The following is a 22,382-nucleotide window of genomic DNA, read 5'->3' on the forward strand; positions in this document are numbered from 1 at the left end:
TTGCTGTCCAATGACAACATATATTTTTTTTCTGTAGATGTCCAAAAGAGGTGCATGTAATACACATCCTTAAAACGTTTTTCATTTTTTGTGCATTATATTCTGTTATTTGTTTTGTTACAGGTTGTAACTCGTTATCATTAGACTTCTGTGGTGTTATTTGAATTTGTGAGGGCCAATTTTCATGAACTATGGGTTATTGCTCATTTGTGGGGATGAAATTTCATAGATGCATTGGTTTTCAGTTTAAGTATGATGACTTACCCAGGTACTCTTTCAAAATGTGTTTTCGACAAGAGTGTAAATTTGTGGGGGAGTGCTACACACAAATACTACAAATATTTAGCCACCACAAATTCTAATGATTTCACAGTACTTGTCCTTTGGAGTAAAGTCAATCTATATACAATCTAGACTGTCTTATGTGACAATCCAACATTAATCATTATTAACTTAGTACATTGTTTCAAATAGATAAAATATTATGTACGGTATCTTTTATCTTAAAACTAGGATTTAATTATTAGCTGTATTTTAAAATTCATGGCCATTAGGCAACATAAAATTACTTTTTAGACTCTCATCCCCGCCCACCTCTCTGAAAATGACCCGCCCCAGTGTATTTCAGGGAAAAAATATCAAGCTCGGTACATACAAACATTGCAATGGCTGCTTAACATGGATAAACTTTCGATTCCAGTCATGTTTTTATAATAAAGATACAAATGTCTTTCTGCATGTGCAGTTAAGTTGAAATTAAAAGATTACAAATGGGTTTGTATACTCATATTAGCATTAACAATTTAAATATTTCAGGAATAGAGCAGTTGTAATTTCTAGGACATGAATGGTGAAAATAATAGTTTTTAAAAGATAATATAAAAGACAGAGAGTTGCTATGGCAGTCTAGACTGTATATGACAATTTGAAAGCTATATATGCAGTAGCAGTCTAAATCCTGCTGAATTTAAAGTTTTTAAGCATTGTGAAGAGTTTTTTATACCCCCGCTCCGAAGGAGAGGGGGTATACTGTTTTACCCTTGTGTGTCTGTCTGTCCGTCTGTCCGTCCGTAACAAAAATTTCTGTCGCATTTATCTCGGCAACTATTTATCGCAGGTGCTTGAAATTTTTACACACTCTTTGTATAGGCATGCCGTATCGTGGGATATATTTTTGTACCAATCAGACGTCAACTTCCTGTTAAATGACGACTTTGTTTATTTTTAGCCAAAATTTTCAAACAAATTTTCGTCAAAGATTTCTCAGCAGCTATTTATCGCAGATGCTTGAAATTTTAAAACACTATTTGTTTAGGCATGCCATATTGTGGAATATATTCCTGTACCAATAGGATGCCAGCTTTCTGTTAAATGTTGACTTTGCTTATTTTGCATATTCACATCAGAGCGGGGGTATCACTAGTGAGCATTGGCTCACAGATATCTTGTTTTTTCTTTTGATTATATTTGCATGAGTTTATTTATTTCATCTGATTAACCAATTGCTCCATTTTGAATTGTTTCCATCATGTTGAGTAACATTACAACTTTGGGGACTTGCACAATGAATATAGAATACACTAAACTGAGGACTTAATACACACGGTAAAACTTGAGGATTGGCACATAAATATAGTATACACTTAACTGAGGACCTAATACACATGGTACAACTTTGGGGACTTACACATAAATATAGTATACACTAAACTGAGGACCTAATACACACGGTACAACTTTGGGACTTACACATAAATATAATATACACTTAACTGAGGACCTAATACACACAGTACAACTTTGGGGACTTACACATAAATATAGTATACACTAAACTGAGGACCTGATACACACGGTACAGCTATGGGGACTTGCACTTGATTAAGCTGTGTTATGTACCAGGTAATTAACTAGTTACCAATTATCACCCTTGATATAAATCCCGCCAGTTCATTTTAAGTTTTGTCAGTTTAATCAGTTACCATTAAGACATGTAAAAAAGATTCAGTTGTCCACTTTGTTGTATTGCAATCATACAGCTGCTATTAGAAGTCATACATACATGTCCATTTACAATAAATTGTGTAACGTTGAAAAAAATGGAAGTAATGAAGAATAAAGACTTCAGGGATTTACCGGTATATTCACAACTATTCGATTGCTTGGGGCACGTAAAATCTTATTAGAAGCAAGTGAAACTAGGAACTTCATTGACCAATTGGTTAAGTGAAAATTTAAATAGAAATATTAATAAAATATATTTTGTCAGCTTCAAAATAAACTTTCACTATACAACTTTGCAATCGGATACTCAAAAAGACCCCTGTCGATTTTAGATATTCGGATACTTAAAAAGACCCCTGTCGATTTTAGATAAGTCCTCTTTATTAATTTACATAATTAGCTATTAAATTTGATTTTTTCTTACCATGCCAGTTAAATAAATAAAGCCCTCATCTTATAATTATGTTGCATTCTTTTCTATAAAACTGTTTATCGTGATTGGTTAGACAACCTTAGTTAATTTTATTTTTGTCCAAAAGTGACATACATATATTCTTTTTTTTAGTTCGGAATGCTACGGAATCACCAGAAAAACTTAACAGCAGTGTACCTAGGAATGCCACAGATTCTCTAGAAAAACCTGACAGCTGTGTACCTGGGAGTGCTACAGATTCTTCAGGGAAACCTGACAGCAGTGTACCCGGGAATGCCACATATTCTCCAGAGAAACTTGACAGCAGTGTACCTGAGAATGCCACATATTCTCCAGAGAAACTTGACAGCAGTGTACCTGAGAATGCCACAGATTCTCCAGAGAAACCTGACAGCAGTGTTCCTGGGAATGCCAAAGATTCTCCAGAAAAAGTTGACAGCAGTGTACCTGAGAATGCCACATATTCTCCAGAGAAACTTGACAGCAGTGTACCTGAGAATGACACTGATCCTCCAGAGAAACTTGACAGCAGTGTACCTGGGAATGCCAAAGACTCTCCAGAAAAAGTTGACAGCAGTGTACCTGGGAGTACTAGGGATCCTTCAGAGGAACTTGACAGCCGTGTACCTGGGAATGCCACAGATTTTCCAGAGAAACTTGACAGCTTTATACACCATGATTTTGTTGGTGATGATGATGAGTTTTCTTTTTCGGATTCCAATGATTCTGATTATTTACCTTCAGAAGATACTGATCAGTAAGTAGACACTTCAAAAAATGGAATTTTGCAGATTCTTTTTTTTCTACCTGATCATTATTTACAAGAATAGGTTCTGTAAAGTCTATAAAGGATTGTATAAAAATAAGAGTATAATTAATGATTTGAATTTTATACAGAATTGGGTTCATCAGTCTTAATTTGTTGTTTAGTAATCACTATAAAAATTAACATACCTATAGCAAATTCAATATTATTTATATTTATAAATTTATTGGTTAAAGTACACCAGTACTTTACTTTTTAGAAACAGAGTTTTGCTATTTGTCAGATGGAATTAATGCAATTCCTTTTTATAGGGGTTCTAGTGATACAGATGACAATGCAGTTTGTTCCTTGCTACATTTAAAAGATTCATCCCATCCTTCCGATTATGTCAGTGACAGTAATGATTCTGAGAAAAGTATTGATGTTCCAATATCTATCCCTTTTGAAACTAGGTATGTACAAAAACAAGAATATACTGTAGATTCCTTATTTTCAGCTAATACCCTGATCATCCGTCACTTCTGGTCTGCTAAAATGGCATTTTTGGAAAACTGTTTTAAAAAAATTTCAAATTAAAAATTTGGATTTTTTTTCTTCATCAAAATATGTTTTAAACTTACCAAATTTGATTATGGGCAGGTTGTCCGTCACTTCTGAATGTCACTGGAAGTGATTCCAACACATTGCAGAGATATTGCCTCTTAAAAATGACCTTTTTTGGAAATCTTAATTCTGCAGTGTTGGGCCAAAAATTAGTCTGAGAAAATTAATATAGTAACTCGTACCAAATCTGATTTAGAAGAATTGTTAATTTGTACCTAGTAAAATGATTTGTTTTATATTAAGCCTTTTAATTTCCAGTTTTTGTTAAGTAATGCATAAAATCATTCGGGCTTTTAGTTAAGCCCTTCTTAAGATTTTTGGATTTTAATAAAATTATTGTATTTGTTATGATTTTGCCCAATTAAGGTGGATTTATTAAATTTTAGAAATGAAATAATGTCAACATATTAGTTGAACCCTGTCATTAATTCATAATCAAACAGAAAACCTATTTGTTGCTCGCAATGAGATCATGTCTAGTATTTCTTATATTTTTATGAATTTGCTAAATTTAAGTACATCAGTAGTGAACTTTATAGAAACATGAGTTTTGCTATTTGTCAGATTGAATTAATACAATTCCTTTTGATAGGGGTTCTAGTGATACAGATGACAATGCAGTTCATTCCTTGCTACATTTGAAAGATTCATCCAATCCTCCCGATTATGTCAGTGACAGTAATGATTCTGAGAGAAGTATTGTTGTGCCAATATCTATCCCTTTGGAAACTATCACTGTACAGAAAACCAACACAGAGAAAGGAAAGCAGAAATGGGACAAAAAACATGCATGCAAATTTTGTGGAAAATTGTACCCAAAACTGGCTAGACACTTGGAAACAATGCACAAAAATGAAGTTATTGTAGCTAAGGCTCTTTCCTTACCCAAAAACAGTGCCGAAAGAAAAGAAATTTGGAAAACATTAAGAAATGAAGGAGACTGGGATCACAACTTCAACGTTCTGAAAAATGGAACTGGAACATTAATACCGAAGTATAGAGAGCAGAAGACCAGAGCACATAGTGAATTTATACCATGTAGTGGTTGCAAGGGTTTGTACTCCAAAACTTCATTGAGTGATCATTTTAAGACATGTGTTAGTAAGCAGACTGATAAAAAAAATCAAGGAGTGAAAGAAGGTCGTTTTTTACTACCTATTCCAGAACATATTAATGGAGGATTTTACAAAGATGTTTTATTATCCATGTCTCAAGATGACATTTATATGTATATATATCGCGATCCACTCATACTGAAATTTGGAAAGCGCCTGTATGAAAATAAGGACATCCAGGAACATACATCTAACCACATCAGCTGCAGAATGAGAGAACTAGGCAGACTAATAGGAGAAGCCAAAAAGACACCTGAATGGGGTATCCAGAAGATTGAGGATTGTTTTAGTCCTGAGAAATTTAACAATGTTGTGTCATGTGTGAAGTCCCTTGCTGGATTTAGTGAAGATACACATATGTATGCAACTCCTTCCCTTGCACTGAAAATAGGGTATAGTCTTCAACGATGTGCAAGGATTTATAGATCAGATGGAATTATTGAGTCAGATATAACAAAACAAGAGAATGGTTCAGCTTTCATTCAGTTGTATGAGTCTGATTGGAACGATCTCATCTCTTCCCGTGCACGACAAACTTTGAGTGAGAAAAAGTATAATGCGCCAAAAATGTTACCTCTATGCGAGGATGTGTACAAGCTTAATTCCTACCTAAAAGAAAAAATCAAAGAACTTTTGATGAAATTGTCGAATGATTCAGCTTTCTACATTGAGCTGGCAAAGATGACGCTATGTCACATAACTCTCTTTAACAGGAAGCGTGGAGGCGATGTGCAGCGTATTACTGTAGACAATTACAAGCAAGCTATTGAAGCACAAAACAGTGTTCCCTACGATGACGAACTTAAATTAAGTTTGTCAGACGTGGAAATTGAGCTTTGTCGTTCTTTGACTCGAATTGAACTCAAAGGCAAACAGGAAAGAAAAGTTGCAATATTACTTACTCCAGAGATGATTAAATGCATTGATCTCTTAATGCAGAAAAGAAGTGATGCAAATGTATGTGGAAAATATTTATTTGCTAGACCATCACCCTCCACACGAACACTAAGGGCAAGTGACGTATTGAATGAAATATGTGGGAAAATAGAATTGCGCTATGGAAACATTATAACCTATACAAACCTCAGAAAACACATTGCCACAATGGCACAAATCCATGAGCTTAGTGAAAACGGTCAGGATCAGTTAGCCAAATTCCTTGGCCATGACATAAGAGTCCACAGAGAAATTTATCGGCAACCATTGGATATCATTCAAAAAACAAAGATCTCCAAGATGTTGATGCTAATTAACGAGGGGAAAAATGTCACAGAGATGCTCTTTAATAATCAGGGTGAGTTGTTTTCTTTAAATGATCATAGGCATATAGACAGGGAAGGATTCAGTGTTGTGAATAGATTATTAAAATGAACTCATTTGTTATATTTCAATGGTGATTATTTATTCCTCCAGTGCAAGTTTGATCTATAGACTTTTGATAACATTTGATTTTAGATTTGGTTTAGTATAGTATGTTTATTGTGGACTGTTGTACTGTAAAATTGTGAAATTCACTGGGAGTGGGGCAGGGGTTGGGGCTTTTTCGTGGGGGGGGGGGGGGATAAATTAATTTGGCCGTATAGTGAATGACTTTTTTTTAGGTCAATTAATTCACATGGGTACATGTAACATATTGCTGCCATAATTTAGGAATTAACTGCACGTGTGCATTATTAGCAAAACTGAGTGTTATAAAAGTTTACCGTTAAAGTCTGCAAGTTTCTTTTAACCAAAATTAAAATTTGGATTAGGGTTTAGACTCCAAAATGAAGCTTAAAATGCAAAAACGAGACCCTCAGCCAGGTTAATCTAAATGATATGGTACTCAGGTGACTGTCAAGGCCTGTAGGCCTCTTATTAGTTAATGAAGGTAAGAATTCTAATTTCTTGTATATATGATATAAGAATTAATGTTCATAACTTACTCTTATCGTTTTTTGATTATTTTTTCCAGAGGAGGTAAAGGAAATTGACGGGTCCTGTGCTGATGAGAGTGATGGAGAAATGGATTACCAGACTGATAAAGACAGTCTTCATAATAAAAGCGCTCAAGGTCTGTACCCTTATTTCAGTACACATTTATTTTTGGTATATTCTCCTTTTCTGGTATATTATAATTCTACTTTAAACTAGATACATGAAAAAAAAAAAGCAGTTCTCAAGATTAAGTGTTGGGTACATTAACAGTCAAGCTTCAGTCCACACAGGGTCATAGTTTTAAACTAAATGTTTATTGAACAATATGCATCTTTGAAAAACTTCTTACATCTCCCCCATCCATAACAAAACAGTTCCCAACAGATGTATTTTAATTATCATACTGACATTTTTCCCAAGAATATATTTGTTAGAAAATATGTTTCTAATTGAGTGGAAAGATTTCAAATTCTGATTTACAAAAAAAAAACCAATTTTCTTAGTTAATTTGTTTTCTTAAAACAAGACAAAAACAAAGCTTAAATACGACTCATGAATAAAGTTGACACTGGCATTACCATATTTTCTGTCTGCTCATAATGTGAAGAATTTTCAGTCAAAAATCAAGTACATGTCAAGACCATGTAATTTATACAGAAAGTTTTTATATACTTAGTATCTTTCATATTACATACACATGTATGATAGATGCAGATGACAAATTCCTTTTTACTTCTCTAAAAATATTTAGCCAGAATGAGAGATGAAATTATGGTACCTGCAAAGTTATTTATTTTACAATCCTTTATCAATGTATGAATACTATTGTATCGCGCGTGTAAACTGTTCTATCGTACATTAGTCCTATCCTAACGTACAGTAATCTTATCAGGTTTATCGTTATATTTTATCAGTTTCTCCATTTACATGTATCCTATTGTGTTAGCTGTATCCTGCCTTTTCGTAAGCAAGCTATTTTATTTTAAAGTTATAAGTCGTTCATCGCTCCGTTAACAATAATATTGGAACAAATAATGCAAATCTTTATCAAACATTCCATCAAATTAACAATATTAAGCTATATGTATTGAAGTTCTTAAGTCGAAAGATATTTTTAAAAAGAAGACATAAGTAACATTTGGAGATGATAGGGTAATGTGTACAATCGAAAATTCATTGGAACAAGATAACATATGTAACTGTATGTCTGACATATTAAATCGTACGCAGAGAGTGTTTTGAATTACTGTGTAAACATTAACTTGCATGTCATCTAATTTGTTTATTTAATTCAATAAAAAAAAATGATAATATTTAGATAGATTATATATTATTAAAGAACACGCATTGTATTTTGATTATTGATAAAGATAATTCATACATCATTTTAGTTTATTTTTCCAATGAATTTATTCTAACGACGCAGCTCGTAATAATTTGACTTTTTTAATAAAATGAAATTCTGCATAATATTTCTTATTTCCTACATTTTCTTTATCAAATTATGCCATTTTCGGGTAAATCGTGAAGATCATATATCGTGATTATTCGTTGATTATGAACATGCATAGTATATCCTTTCCTATAGTGTATAAATCCTATTGTATCATGCATGTATCCTGTTCTATCATGCATTAAGCCTGTCCTATCGTGCGTAAATTCTATCATTTATCTTGTGAAAAAAAATGTTGCGGTACTGTATGTCTTCTTAGTTATTTGCATTTTTCACATTCCAACCATATCATCAACCAATTTATATTGTAAAACTCGTAATTTTAGGGAAAAGAAAAGCACCCTCTGATGGCAGATCTACCGATGAAAATTCTGCAGGCAAACGTCACAAAACACAGAAAAAACCATGGAATCCATCTGAAATGAATTCAGTCAACAAGCATTTTTCCCATTTTATTGCAATGTCCAAAGTTCCTGGCAAGAACGATATCGAGAATGTTTTAAAAAAGGATAAAATCCTTTCCAAAAGAACTTGGAGAAATGTGAAAGATCAAGTGTACAACCTTATAAAAAAACAAAGAAAATGCTGATTTTTTGTCTTTATTTACTTTGATAATGAAGTAATTACAAGTTCATTATAGCTTGTGGACATCAATTTTCATATATTGTATAAAGCACAGAAGTGTGAGGAATAGCAAATTTGTAGAAAATACTCCATGTATAGCTTTACCAATACATACTGTTGTCATGTTTGTTGCTGTGATGAGCATTCACCTTTGTAAAATAACTAAGGAATAAGGGCCATGATAACTTTAGCTGGAATTGATTAATACAACTGTAAAACTAATATGGTTTTGTGTTTTTAGTTGACATTAACTTGAAATGACAAATTTTTTTTTTCCAGATATTTTGGGTATAGACCTTGATTAATTTTAGCATTTTCATTGAAATACAGAGGGATTGGAATAAATATTACAGTGACTGGACATGTAGTATTAATGAGCAAATTGTGTACCGGTATATCTACCTTCATTGTTGGTTGTATGAATGACTATGGTTACAGTTAGTAATTGTATGAATTATACAATAATTGGTAATTGATTTGATTTGATGTTTGGAAATAGATTTTGACAAATATATAATGTACTAGAAATTAAGAAAATATTTAGTAACTGCATACTGCAAATTATATTAATGAGCTAGATTTGCTATATAAAAATTAATTGTACTGTTGATGTGCATTGATGATAGTTGTATGAACAACAGAATGTGTACTGTATTCACAAGAATTGTAGATTTGTTGAAATGTTTTAATGATAGATATAAGAATTGGTTATTTTAATCAAAATGTAGAGAATATGTTGTATGTACATGTATATATATATATAGTGTTTTACAATTTCGGTTTTGGAGTGAACTGACAGCATTAGTAAACTCTGAATAATTTGAATTTGTAAATTCGCAAATTGCACTGATGAAATGTTGGAGAAGTAGATATTGACATATTTCATACTGTTGAAATGAATTACTTCATTGTGGATGTTGAGAGTTGACAATGATATGAATGATGCATCGTTTACAGCTAGTATGCACATGCACTATACATACGAGGTATTTGATTGTTTGGGATGATTTGGAGATTTGGAAATAAATAATTGGCTGATTTTAAGTATTGTAATCAATATGCAGAGAATGTTAATTAACTGTTAAGTACTACAATTTTATCAATGATTTATGTATGATCAAATAGTCTATTGTTTTACATAGAATTTGTTAATTAATTTGGATGGAGATGTTTTTTTTTAAATTTAAACTTCTTACAGCATTAAATGCTATGTTTAAGTGGAGTTTTAAACTGACATGAATGGATTGAAAGTGTATGATAAATGATAACTATAATTGCAACTTTAATTGCAATTTTATCAATTGTATGAAAATATTTGCCAATAAATTTTGATTACTTATATTAGTGTTAATTTGTTGTAGAGCAGTAAGAAATTTATTCATTACATCAAAATGTAAATATGTTAATACGAGGCTCACATGAGCTGTAATGTTCAGAAATTTATTGTGCTGCAAAAACGTGGCATTGTGATCATGCTGCGTACAATTAAAATTTTGATTTGAATGACATTAAAATACTTATTTTTGTTATAATAACTACGGAAGAAGAATAATGCAACTTTCAGCTAATACCTTGAATAGCCTTTAGCACATACTCTGAACAAAAGTTTATAAATTATAATTTTTATTGCCATTTAAGTTTCGCGCAATACTGTAGTTTCTTATCAGGCAGATTTGTAAGCATAATGAATGTGGGGATGTTGACAATCCGTGGATCCAAGTGGAAAAGAAATTACAATTGTACATGTATGATTTTTTTAAATTCAGTATTAGGACCAGAATTAGATATCTCGGAAGGTTTTACAGCATAATTTGTCATGTTAATGTTCTCTAAATGCACACTGCTTCTAGTGGTGAATGTAGGATCGGCGAAAAAAAGGTGCAAAATTGCCCTGGAAACGTTTGAAAGTTCAGTAAATTGTGACTTTAATCGTCTATATTTCATAATTTCAATATAAAGCTTAATATTTGTTAAAGTCTGCAATGTTTACTTTGTGTATTCTATATTCATGTGTTAGTCCCCAAACGTGTACCGTGTGTATTGGGTCCTCAGTTTAGTGTTTACTTTATTCATGTGCAAGTCCCCAAAGTTGTACCGTGTGTATTGGGTCCTCAATTTAGTGTATACTATATTCATGTGTAAGTCCCCAAAGTTGTACCGTGTGTATTAGGTCCTCAGTCTAGTGTGTATACTATATTCATGCGTAAGTCCCCAAAGTTGTACCGTGTGTATAAGGTCCTCAGTCTAGTGTGTATACTTTATTCATGTGTAAGTCCCCAGAGTTGTACCGTGTGTAATAGGTCCTCAGTTTAGTGTATACTTTATTCATGTGTAAGTCCCCAAAGTTGTACCGTGTGTTTTAGGTCCTCAGTTTAGTGTATACTTTAATCATGTGTAAGTCCCCAAAGTTGTACCGTGTGTATTAGGTCCTCAGTTTAGTGTATACCTTATTCATGTGTAAGTCCCCAAAGTTGTACCGTGTGTATTAGGTCCTCAGTTTAGTGTATTCTTTATTCATGTGTAATTCCCCAAAGTTGTACCGTGTGTGTTTTGTCCTCAGTTTAATTTAAATTGGATTCATATGTCAATATCAAAAGGTGTACTGTGTGTGTTATTGGCTCTCAGTTAAATATATTTAAAAAATAAATAAATAGATTTATCATGCCTAAGTTCCCAAACTATACACGTAGTTATGTGAGGATTAGGATTTCAGGTTTTTATGTTATCGGTACAAGTATTCCTCGCGATTTAAGATTTTAATCACATAACATTTTTCAAACGTTTTAAATCTCATTTGTTGAATGTTGAAATGATCAATTATCAATTAATCATATATCATTGTATGAATCCTCAGAAAATGGGGATCCATGTGGGATATTAAGATGGCGCCATTGCAGAAAAAATACATAAAACGCTAACGTTGGTAGTGTAAGTTTTTTCTGCAATTAACGTTTCCATTATTTTTTTAAAGAATTTAGTCTAATCTAGATAAGGTCCTCAGTTTTGTTTGATTATAAGGAGCAGGGTCCCCATACTTTACACTCAAGTCCTCAGATTGGCACTTCCGGGTCCCCGTTTTCAAAATCCATTGATATTTCGTTTAAACACAACGATTCACTTTATCTACTCAAATCAGGATACAAACAGAATAAAATGAGTTGAACAATGTCAACTATGCTGTGAAATCTCTTGGTCCCCAATTTGAGATATTTTGACAAGGTCCCCAAAAAGGGGTTGATACACGTATGTGTGTGTGTGTGTGTGTGTGTGTGTGTGTGTGGTTCTGCCAAACTGGGGGCCTGCCTCAGATACGCAAGTCGTAAAATGGGGACCTCAAATAGTCTGGGGACTTGATTTAAGTCCCCATATTTTTTTATTGCTTAAATCAAAAAAATAGAATGTTCTAAACCTAAAAAATATCGAAAAGTATCTAGTCCCATTTTCGGGTTTTCATCAGACATGTGATTACACAGATACCGTGCGGATTGTAGTTGCCATCTTCACTTACGCACCTCTGACGATACACATGTTCGAAATGCGCATGCGCGTGTGTATAGAAAACGGAAATGCCATTTTGTTGAAGCGGGGGAAAAGTATGTCGAGAAGAAGTCGAAGGGAACGGGGAAGGCCAGGTCAACATGGTCAAAGAATCATTGACCGGGATGCCTTTTATATTAAAGAAACTCCGAATAAAGGTATGTTAATTACATGTTTCGATGACATTTGTGATGTAAACTTGAAATACGATGTGGGGGGGGGGGTACTCGCACTCGGTGATTTTCTTCCATGATAACGATTTGCATAACATTAGAAATGAAAATCTTATTAAGACGGGTTGTATAGTGAACTTTCCGAGAAATGCACAATGTATAATCTTTAAAATCCCCTTGCAAAGCATGAAAGAAATATCTTTGTGCATAACGCTCAAGTGCGATCCAGGATTTTTTCTCAGTTGTATGCTAGGCCTAGTTTTCCCTGGGGTTGGGGCAGAGGGTTCCAAGGCATACATTTGGTCATCTTACTGTGTAAATTTAAGAAATTTTAATTTTCCAGGGGGGAATAGGCCTTAGGAATTTATTTAAAACGTTTAAAAATTGTGAACATACCACATCTATCTATAGTTTGTCCAAATATATTTATGCAGTACATTTGGACAATTTTTAATAGAAATACACATACCTGTGATAAAGGTGCAATTAAAATAGATGAAAGGGAAAATAGTCAAGATAATTTAATTGAAACAATATCATTTGTCACTCAGAAAAATTCACAGGAACAAAACTTATTTCTTATGGCTTATACAGCTCCAACACAATCTCCTGATTTAGCTATACTGGCGTGCGAACAGTTGTCGCTGAGTACTTTTTCTCGCAAGTACATTGTGAAGTCATTTTATCAAAACTAAAAATAATACCGGTATATGAAAAATGATGTCGCAATGTACTGGCGAGAAATGGTACTTGGCGAGAATTGGTCGCACGCCAGTATAGCTTCTAAAACTTATGTAGATAATAAAGCTATTCAGAATAGCTTGGTTTAGTTATTTTGACATATAATTTTCATATATGTGTATTTTTTTCAGCATGTAAACAAAATCGCTATTTAGAGCAGTGATAGTTTTCAACTTTGAACTGTGTCTGTAAACAATGCAATGTAAAGATTACGGGTACTCATCAATTTGTGTCTCTTTCATAGACTTTGCATTCAAACTTCTAAAAGTTTTGGGGCAATTGTATAATGGCCTCCCAGTTACTTCTTGCATGAAATATAAAGAAGGTCAGTTATGGTAAACAAGATAATTATAGGGCCAAATGGGGAATGTTGACATCCATTCGGAAGTCACTTTAAATACCTCACAGAATTTTCAACATTATCATGCGGGTCACTTTGCAGTACAAAATCCCCACAGACATCATATTTTTTAGCTGTGTGTTGAAACCTGATAAGCTAGTGGGGGTGTTTCAAAGGAGAAAACTTGGAAATTTTTCATACCGTTGAATGAATGTCATTAGTTTTGAACCCATAGGTTTTAACAGATATCAAGTAAATGAGCAAAATGTGAATCAAGGATATCTTTAGACAGAGATAACAAATCTAATGTTAAAAGCATGCAATGATCACCTTTGACCTTCAATTGTATTTAAAAATCTCATTGTTAACAATATTTTTGAGTTCCTATTGAGATAAATAAAATAATTATATATTTAGTGAAATAAAAACCGTTGCAAACTACATTTTTGAACTAGTTTTTTTTTAATCTCAAAAGATATGTAACACTTTCATTGATAACAATACAGCATACATCCTATTTATTAGCTTTTATTTAGTGCTTCATTTAAATGAATTGAACACAATTTGTTATGGATTCAATTATTTGCCGATCATCAGTTTGTAAGAGACAACCGATTGACCGATTAATCAATTATCATTTCCGACCAATTTGACAACACTAGAAGTGATGGATCATGACCAATCCCGCTGGTTTGAATCAAATTGCACGAATAAATATATATTTTTTATGGTTCTCAACTCTCAGAAAATAATGACGAGACTATAAATTCTGCGGAGGGGGCTTCTTGCGATTTTACGCGGATATTAATTCCTCCATTTAATTAGTAATCTATGGTATTTGGGCAAGGAAAAGAAAGCTTGCCGAGCGTTCTTCATGTTTTTGGACCGAGCCCAAATATCGCCCATATTTTAAGACGTTATCATGTATTTTGTTTATCCTGTAACATAATATCACATTTTGCATCTCAAATAAGCTTAATTAGTCAGATTTTGCTGCCTATCTGCAGTTGAAACCATGACAACATGGCGTAAACCAAGCAAGAAAAATGATGTCATAGTGTATTTGAATGTTAGTTAAATGCATGAGGCTATATTGGGGCATTGACCGAATATAGCTTTGGTTTATTGGGTTACCTTTATTTGGTCAATGCAAGAAGTAGTTGCAGGATAAAATATTTTAATTCAATTTGATGGTTTACATATTGATAGGTCCCATGTTGATCTCAAGGGTCTAGAAACCCTAAAAATGTTTAGAAAAAAGTCAGGAAACAATGAAATTATCTTGGGAACTTTGTAAAAATATATAGGCCCTAATGATTAAGTACAACAAAAATATTCTGCAAAATAATTTAAATTTAAGGAAAAAATGTTTTCCACACATTAGACCAATCCTATAAATTGTTTATATCATTAACAATTAGATACAATAAAGTGATTTTGAACTAGGTTGCATTGGAATAAAATCTTTTTTTTTGTATAATTTGAGGAACCCATTCTTGTATATAATTTTAAAATTGATCATTTTACTACATAAAATAATAAAATGTTTGTCAGATGCCTAAGGGGCTGTTAAAATGCAGTGTTTGTCAGATGCCTAAGGGGCTGTGAAAAATGCAGTGATATCATGATTCTGTTAATTTGTGAAGGTATAAATAATTTCTTAACCTAACAATTTGTACATGGAAACAGTCTGTCAATATTCCAACATTTGAATTCTATTTAGTATTTCTGAGTATAGTTTGAACTTGTTTGTAATTGTGAAATTCAATGATTTGAGGGTTTGTATTGAGACTTTGTTTTAGGATAAAGATAGCTAGAAGAGAACAACTGATTGTGTTTAAAAGGGTAAATTCTGGGATAATTCAAAACACCCTAACTAATGTTTCTACATCTACAGTTTCTTGAGTGTAAGCTTCTGAATTAAAATCTGAATGGATAATCATAAACCTCAAAATCCGAAAAAGCTAGACCATTATTTTGTAACTCGCAAAAGTTGGCAACCAGTACATGTCTCTTTTAGCGCACAATTTCATTTTTTAATTTGCATACAGCAAGTATATCTTGTAAATTTCAACCCCTAATGGAAGTTCTTTATTTATTTTCAGGAAGAGGTGTATTTACAAAGAAAGAATTTGGACAAAATGAATTCCTATTACCGTATGAAGGAGAGTTATTAGAGAAAGAACCAGATGTAGATGACACATATATTTTTGAATTTACATTCAAAGGAAAGCCTTTTTGGTAAGAAATTTTTGCTGCTTAATTTGTACATCATGTTCACCATGTTTAATTGTTTATGTTAAGAATACAAGGGCTTGGTTGTTGGAGAATGAGTTTCTAGATATTTGTTGAAGGAAAAATTGATTAAAATTGGTAATCTAAGGTGTGTGTATTGCAATAGATAAATTCAATGAAAACCCCAGTCTCAATCATGTTAAAAAGTATATTCAATGTAAATTAGAAAAGTAAAAGGACGACACCCGCCGTCTTGGATTTAAAGGAGGTCCTCACTTCAAGCTAGTGATAGGAATCGGTGAGATTTTCATAATCAATAATCGACTCTCTGCAACTAACTTATTATCGATAATAATCAAAATTTGTCATATTTCTTAGTTAAGTGTTAAAAAAATGTAAAGAAACAAGATACATGTACAATTAACTGACTTGTTAATAGGCCTTTGATATTTCAATTTATTTAATATTTCTTGCCATAAAAATGCTGTATTCAAAAGATGGTCTTTAGTAGCTAGACGGTTCAACACTCAATTTCTTGAAACAAAAAAATGTCCAAACAAGAGATTGTGCTTTATTTCACGGGTAGGGATAGCGCACGTCTGACATATCAGCCATTTTTAAACCGCAGCTCCTTTTTGGTGTATTGATAGTTCAGGTCTCAAATATTCCGCTATATGATATGCGCTTGTTGAGAGGGAAATAAAAACCCAACCAATTAATTGTAATGAAACTTTTTATAATCAAGCACTTAGAATGCGGTAATAATCTACTAGTTTTAGATGATAATCAATGATTAGAACATCACTACTTAAACATATGTTTTTAAACAAGTTCTATATTAATATCTCCAACGATTTCTGATGAGATCTAGGTGAGAAAATGATCAAATGAATTATCCCTATCGTCTATCTACATCTGTCTGTCGCATAATAAACACATCGTTCCAAAATGTACTAGATACTTGCCAAACTTATCGAAAGCAATAGGAAGGTTACTTTTGAGTGACGTAAATTCTCCATATAATCACTGAGATGTTCTGAAAACGTATGATAAATCCAGAGAGAGCAAAAATCTGTGGGCTGTGTGAGAAACCTCTTGGTTTATTGTATTTTTTTGGATCTCCTCAGTGATTACATGGATAGTTTGCATCAACCTCCGTTGCTTTCAATAAGTCTAGCGAGTATCGTAATGTATCAGAAAATCTTTACCAATACACAGCCCTAGTGAACTGTGATTATCTAGCTCTAAAAATGTTTCAGTATACCCCTTTACGTATATAAAGCCTTGTTTTTATATTTTATTACATACACATATATATGTAGAACTTAAGAAGTGATTTGCAATTTTAGATATTTTGTCTTCATATCTTTCACTGTGACAATACCAGTTATGCAAGGTTCAAATTTATGTTGCTTATTTTATTTTCATCAAGGGTTGATGCTTCAAAAGAAGATGGATCATTTGGACGTCTGTTAAATGATGATCATATCCATCCAAATTGTAGACCAAAAGTGATGGAGATTGATGAAAAGCCAGCCATTTGTTTTTTCTCTCTAAGGCCATTATCCTCTAATACAGAACTGGTATATGACTATGGCCCAGGCAACATCTATCCTTGGAGAGGAAAGGTAATTACTCCATTGCATATGTTGATTGTGGAAGTTTTTGTGATTTAATAGTCGATGAAAGATTTTCACATGTTGATGTTTAAATTTGTATGTATTTTACACTTTAAGTAATCATAATTATACCCACACTTTGTAAAGAATGTTCAGGGTTATTGTTGTTACCCCTGTTAGTCTGTCTGTCAATCTTTTTTTTGAAAATCTTGATATTGCTTGCTCTTACTGTCTGCACTGTTTCTGAGAAGGCAACTTTTAAACCTTTGATATGCCTGACGTCATAAAGTCAGGCAAAAACTACCAGATATAGCATGTGGCCTTCTTTTTTTGCTGTCCAATGACAACATATATTTTTTTTCTGTAGATGTCCAAAAGAGGTGCATGTAATACACATCCTTAAAACGTTTACATTTTTTGTGCATTATATTCTGTTATTTGTTTTGTTACAGGTTGTAACTCGTTATCATTAGACTACTGTGGTATTATTTGAATTTGTGAGGGCCAATTTTCATGAACTATGGGTTATTGCTCATTTGTGGGGGTGAAATTTCATAGATGCATCGGTTTTCAGATTTAGTATGATGACTTACCCAGGTACTCTTTCAAAATGTGTTTTCGTCAAGAGTGTAAATTTGTGGGGGAGTGCTACACACAAATACTACAAATATTTAGCCACCACAAATTCTAATGATTCCACAGTACTTGTCCTTTGGAGTAAAGTCAATCTATATACAATCTAGACTGTCTTATGTGACAATCCAACATTAATCATTATTAACTTAGTACATTGTTTCAAATAGATAAAATATTATGTACGGTATCTTTTATCTTAGAACAAGGATTAAATTATTAGCTGTATTTTAAAATTCATGGCCATTAGGCCACATAAAATTACTTTTTAGATTCTCACCCCCACCCACCTCTCTGAAAATGACCCGCTCCAGTGTATTTCAGGGAAAAAATATCAAGCTCGGTACATTACAAACATTGCAATGGCTGCTTAACATGGATAAACGTTCGATTCCAGTCATGTTTTTATAATAAGGATACAAATGTCTTTCTGCATGTGCAGTTAAGTTGAAATTAAAAGATTACAAATGGCTTTGTATACTCATATTAGCAATAACAATTTAAATATTTCAGGAATAGAGCAGTTGTAATTTCTAGGACATGAATGGTGAAAATAATAGTTTTTAAAAGATAATATAAAATAAATCCACCCACCCGCCCCATTATTTAATCCAAATCAGGATGAGAATCTAGATACCGAGGGTTCCACTTAATCTGATAGTCAATTTGCCCGAGAAAAATTATCAGATTAACCATGCAATTATAAGATTAGCCAGTTTAGCATTTTTGTTGTCTTTCATATTGGTATAGAATAAGATATAACTTGTTTCAAGACATAATTTATCAATGAAAAATATGTTATGTGAGTCTTGATATGGTCGCATAAGACAGAGAGTTGCTATGGCAGTCTAGACTGTATATGACAATTTGAAAGCTATATATGCAGTAGCAGTCTAAATCCTGCTGAATTTAAAGTTTTTAAGCATTGTGAAGAGTTTTTTTTTTTCTTTTGATTATATTTGCATGAGTTTATTTATTTTATCTGATTAACCAATTGCTCAATTTTGAATTGTTTCCATCATGTTGAGTAACATTACAACTTTGAGGACTTGCACAATGAATATAGAATACACTAAACTGAGGACTTAATACACACGGTAAAACTTGAGGATTGGCACATAAATATAGTATACACTAAACTGAGGACCTAATACACATGGTACAACTTTGGGGACTTACACATAAATATAGTATACACTAAACTGAGGACCTAATACACACGGTACAACTTTGGGACTTACACATAAATATAATATACACTTAACTGAGGACCTAATACACACGGTACAACTTTGGGGACTTACACATAAATATAGTAAACACTAAACTGAGGACCTAATACACACGGTACAACTTTGGGACTTACACATAAATATAATATACACTTAACTGAGGACCTGATACACACGGTACAGGTATGGGGACTTGCACTTAAATAATCTGTGTTATGTACCAGGTAATTAACTAGTTACCAATTATCACCCTTGATATAAATCCCTCCAGTCCATTTTAAGTTTTGTCAGTTTAATCAGTTACCATTTAGACATGTAAAAAAGATTCAGTTGTCCACTTTGTTGTATTGCAAGCATACAGCTGCTATTAGAAGTCATACATACATGTCCATTTACAATAAATTGAATAACATTGAAAAAAATAGAAGTAATAAAGAATAAAGACTTCAGGGATTTACCGGTATATTCACAACTATTCGATTGCTTGGGGCACGTAAAATCTTATTAGAACAAGTGAAACTAGGAACTTCATTGACCAATTGGTTAAGTGAAAATTTAAATAGAAATATTAATAAAATATATTTTGTCAGCTTCAAAATAAACTTTCACTATACAACTTTGCAATCGGATACTCAAAAAGACCCCTGTCGATTTTAGATATTCGGATACTCAAAAAGACCCCTGTCGATTTTAGATAAGTCCTCTTTATTAATTTACATAATTAGCTATTAAATTTGATTTTTCTTACCATGCCAGTTAAATAAATAAAGCCCTCATCTTATAATTATGTTGCATTCTTTTTTATAAAACTGTTTATCGTGATTGGTTAGACAACCTTAATTAATTTTATTTTTGTCCAAAAGTGACATACATATATTCTTTTTTTTAGTTCGGAATGCTACGGAATCACCAGAAAAACTTAACAGCACTGTACCCTGGAATGCCACAGATTCTCTAGAAAAACCTGACAGCTGTGTACCTGGGAGTGCTACAGATTCTTCAGAGAAACCTGACAACAGTGTACCCGGGAATGCCACATATTCTCCAGAGAAACTTGACAGCAGTGTACCTGAGAATGCCACATATTCTCCAGAGAAACTTGACAGCAGTGTACCTGAGAATGCCACATATTCTCCAGAGAAACTTGACAGCAGTGTTCCTGGGAATGCCAAAGATTCTCCAGAAAAAGTTGACAGCAGTGTACCTGAGAATGCCACATATTCTCCAGAGAAACTTGACAGCAGTGTACCTGAGAATGACACTGATACTCCAGAGAAACTTGACAGCAGTGTACCTAGGAATGCCAAAGATTCTCCAGAAAAAGTTGACAGCAGTGTACCTGGGAGTACTAGGGATTCTTCAGAGAAACCTGACAGCAGTGTACCCGGGAATGCCACATATTCTCCAGAGAAACTTAACAGCAATGTACCTGTGAATGCCACAGATTCTCCAGAGAAACTTGACAGCTGTGTACCTGGGAATGCAAAGGATTTTCCAGAGAAACCTGACAGCAGTGTACCTTGGAATGCCACGGATTCTCCAGAGAAACCTGACAGCTGTGTACCTGGGAATGCCAAGGATTCTCCAGAGAAACTTGACAGCCGTGTACCTGGGAATGCCACTGATCCTCCAGAGGAACTTGACAGCCGTGTACCTGGGAATGCCACAGATTTTCCAGAGAAACTTGACAGCTTTATACACCATGATTTTGTTGGTGATGATGATGAGTTTTCTTTTTCGGATTCCAATGATTCTGATTATTTACCTTCAGAAGATACTGATCAGTAAGTAGACACTTCAAAAAATGGAATTTTGCAGATTCTTTTTTTTCTACCTGATCATTATTTACAAGAATAGGTTCTGTAAAGTCTATAAAGGATTGCATAAAAATAAGAGTATAATTAATGATTTGAATTTTATACAGAATTGGGTTCATCAGTCTTAATTTGTTGTTTAGTAATCACTATAAAAATTAACATACCTATAGCAAATTCAATATTATTTATATTTATAAATTTATTGGTTAAAGTACACCAGTACTTAACTTTTTAGAAACAGAGTTTTGCTATTTGTCAGATGGAATTAATGCAATTCCTTTTTATAGGGGTTCTAGTGATACAGATGACAATGCAGTTTGTTCCTTGCTACATTTAAAAGATTCATCCAATCCTTCCGATTATGTCAGTGACAGTAATGATTCTGAGAAAAGTATTGATGTTCCAATATCTATCCCTTTTGAAACTAGGTATGTACAAAAACAAGAATATACTGTAGATTCCTTATTTTCAGCTAATACCCTGATCATCCGTCACTTCTGGTCTGCTAAAATGGCATTTTTGGAAAACTGTTTTAAAAAAATTTCAAATTGGATTTTTTTTCTTCATCAAAAAATGTTTTAAACTTACCAAATTTGATTATGGGCAGGTTGTCCGTCACTTCTGAATGTCACTGGAAGTGATTCCAACACATTGCAGGGATATTGCCTCTTAAAAATGACCTTTTTTGGAAATCTTAATTCTGCAGTTTTGGAAATCTTAATTCTGCAGTGTTGGGCCAAAAATTAGTCTGAGAAAATTAATATAGTAACTCGTACCAAATCTGATTCCGAAGAATTGTTAATTTGTACCTAGTAAAATGATTTGTTTTATATTAAGCCTTTTAATTTCCAGTTTTTGTTAAGTAATGCATAAAATCATTCGGGCTTTTAGTTAAGCCCTTCTTAAGATTTTTGGATTTTAATAAAATTATTGTATTTGTTATGATTTTGCCCAATTAAGGTGGATTTATTAAATTTTAGAAATGAAATAATGTCAACATATTAGTTGAACCCTGTCATTAATTCATAATCAAACAGAAAACCTATTTGTTGCTCGCAATGAGATCATGTCTAGTATTTCTTATATTTTTATGAATTTGCTAAATTTAAGTACATCAGTAATGAACTTTATAGAAACATG

General features: G+C 32.9%; 1 protein-coding gene across 1 annotated transcript in view; it reads left to right on the forward strand.

Moving 5' to 3' along the window:
* The window catches only part of LOC117693158 (serine-rich adhesin for platelets-like), a 36,348-nt gene that overhangs the window by 8,333 nt on the left and 5,633 nt on the right, over positions 1-22,382 (forward strand). Inside the window, exons 2-7 of the mRNA XM_066072425.1 lie at positions 2,570-3,194; positions 3,515-3,655; positions 4,399-6,215; positions 6,876-6,992; positions 20,315-21,209; positions 21,530-21,670. Coding sequence (XP_065928497.1) covers positions 2,570-3,194; positions 3,515-3,655; positions 4,399-6,215; positions 6,876-6,992; positions 20,315-21,209; positions 21,530-21,670 — 3,736 coding nt within the window. The remainder of the gene's footprint in view (positions 1-2,569; positions 3,195-3,514; positions 3,656-4,398; positions 6,216-6,875; positions 6,993-20,314; positions 21,210-21,529; positions 21,671-22,382) is intronic.

Source organism: Magallana gigas, chromosome 9 (assembly GCF_963853765.1).
Source record: "Magallana gigas chromosome 9, xbMagGiga1.1, whole genome shotgun sequence".
In the NCBI taxonomy this organism is placed as follows: domain Eukaryota; kingdom Metazoa; phylum Mollusca; class Bivalvia; order Ostreida; family Ostreidae; genus Magallana; species Magallana gigas.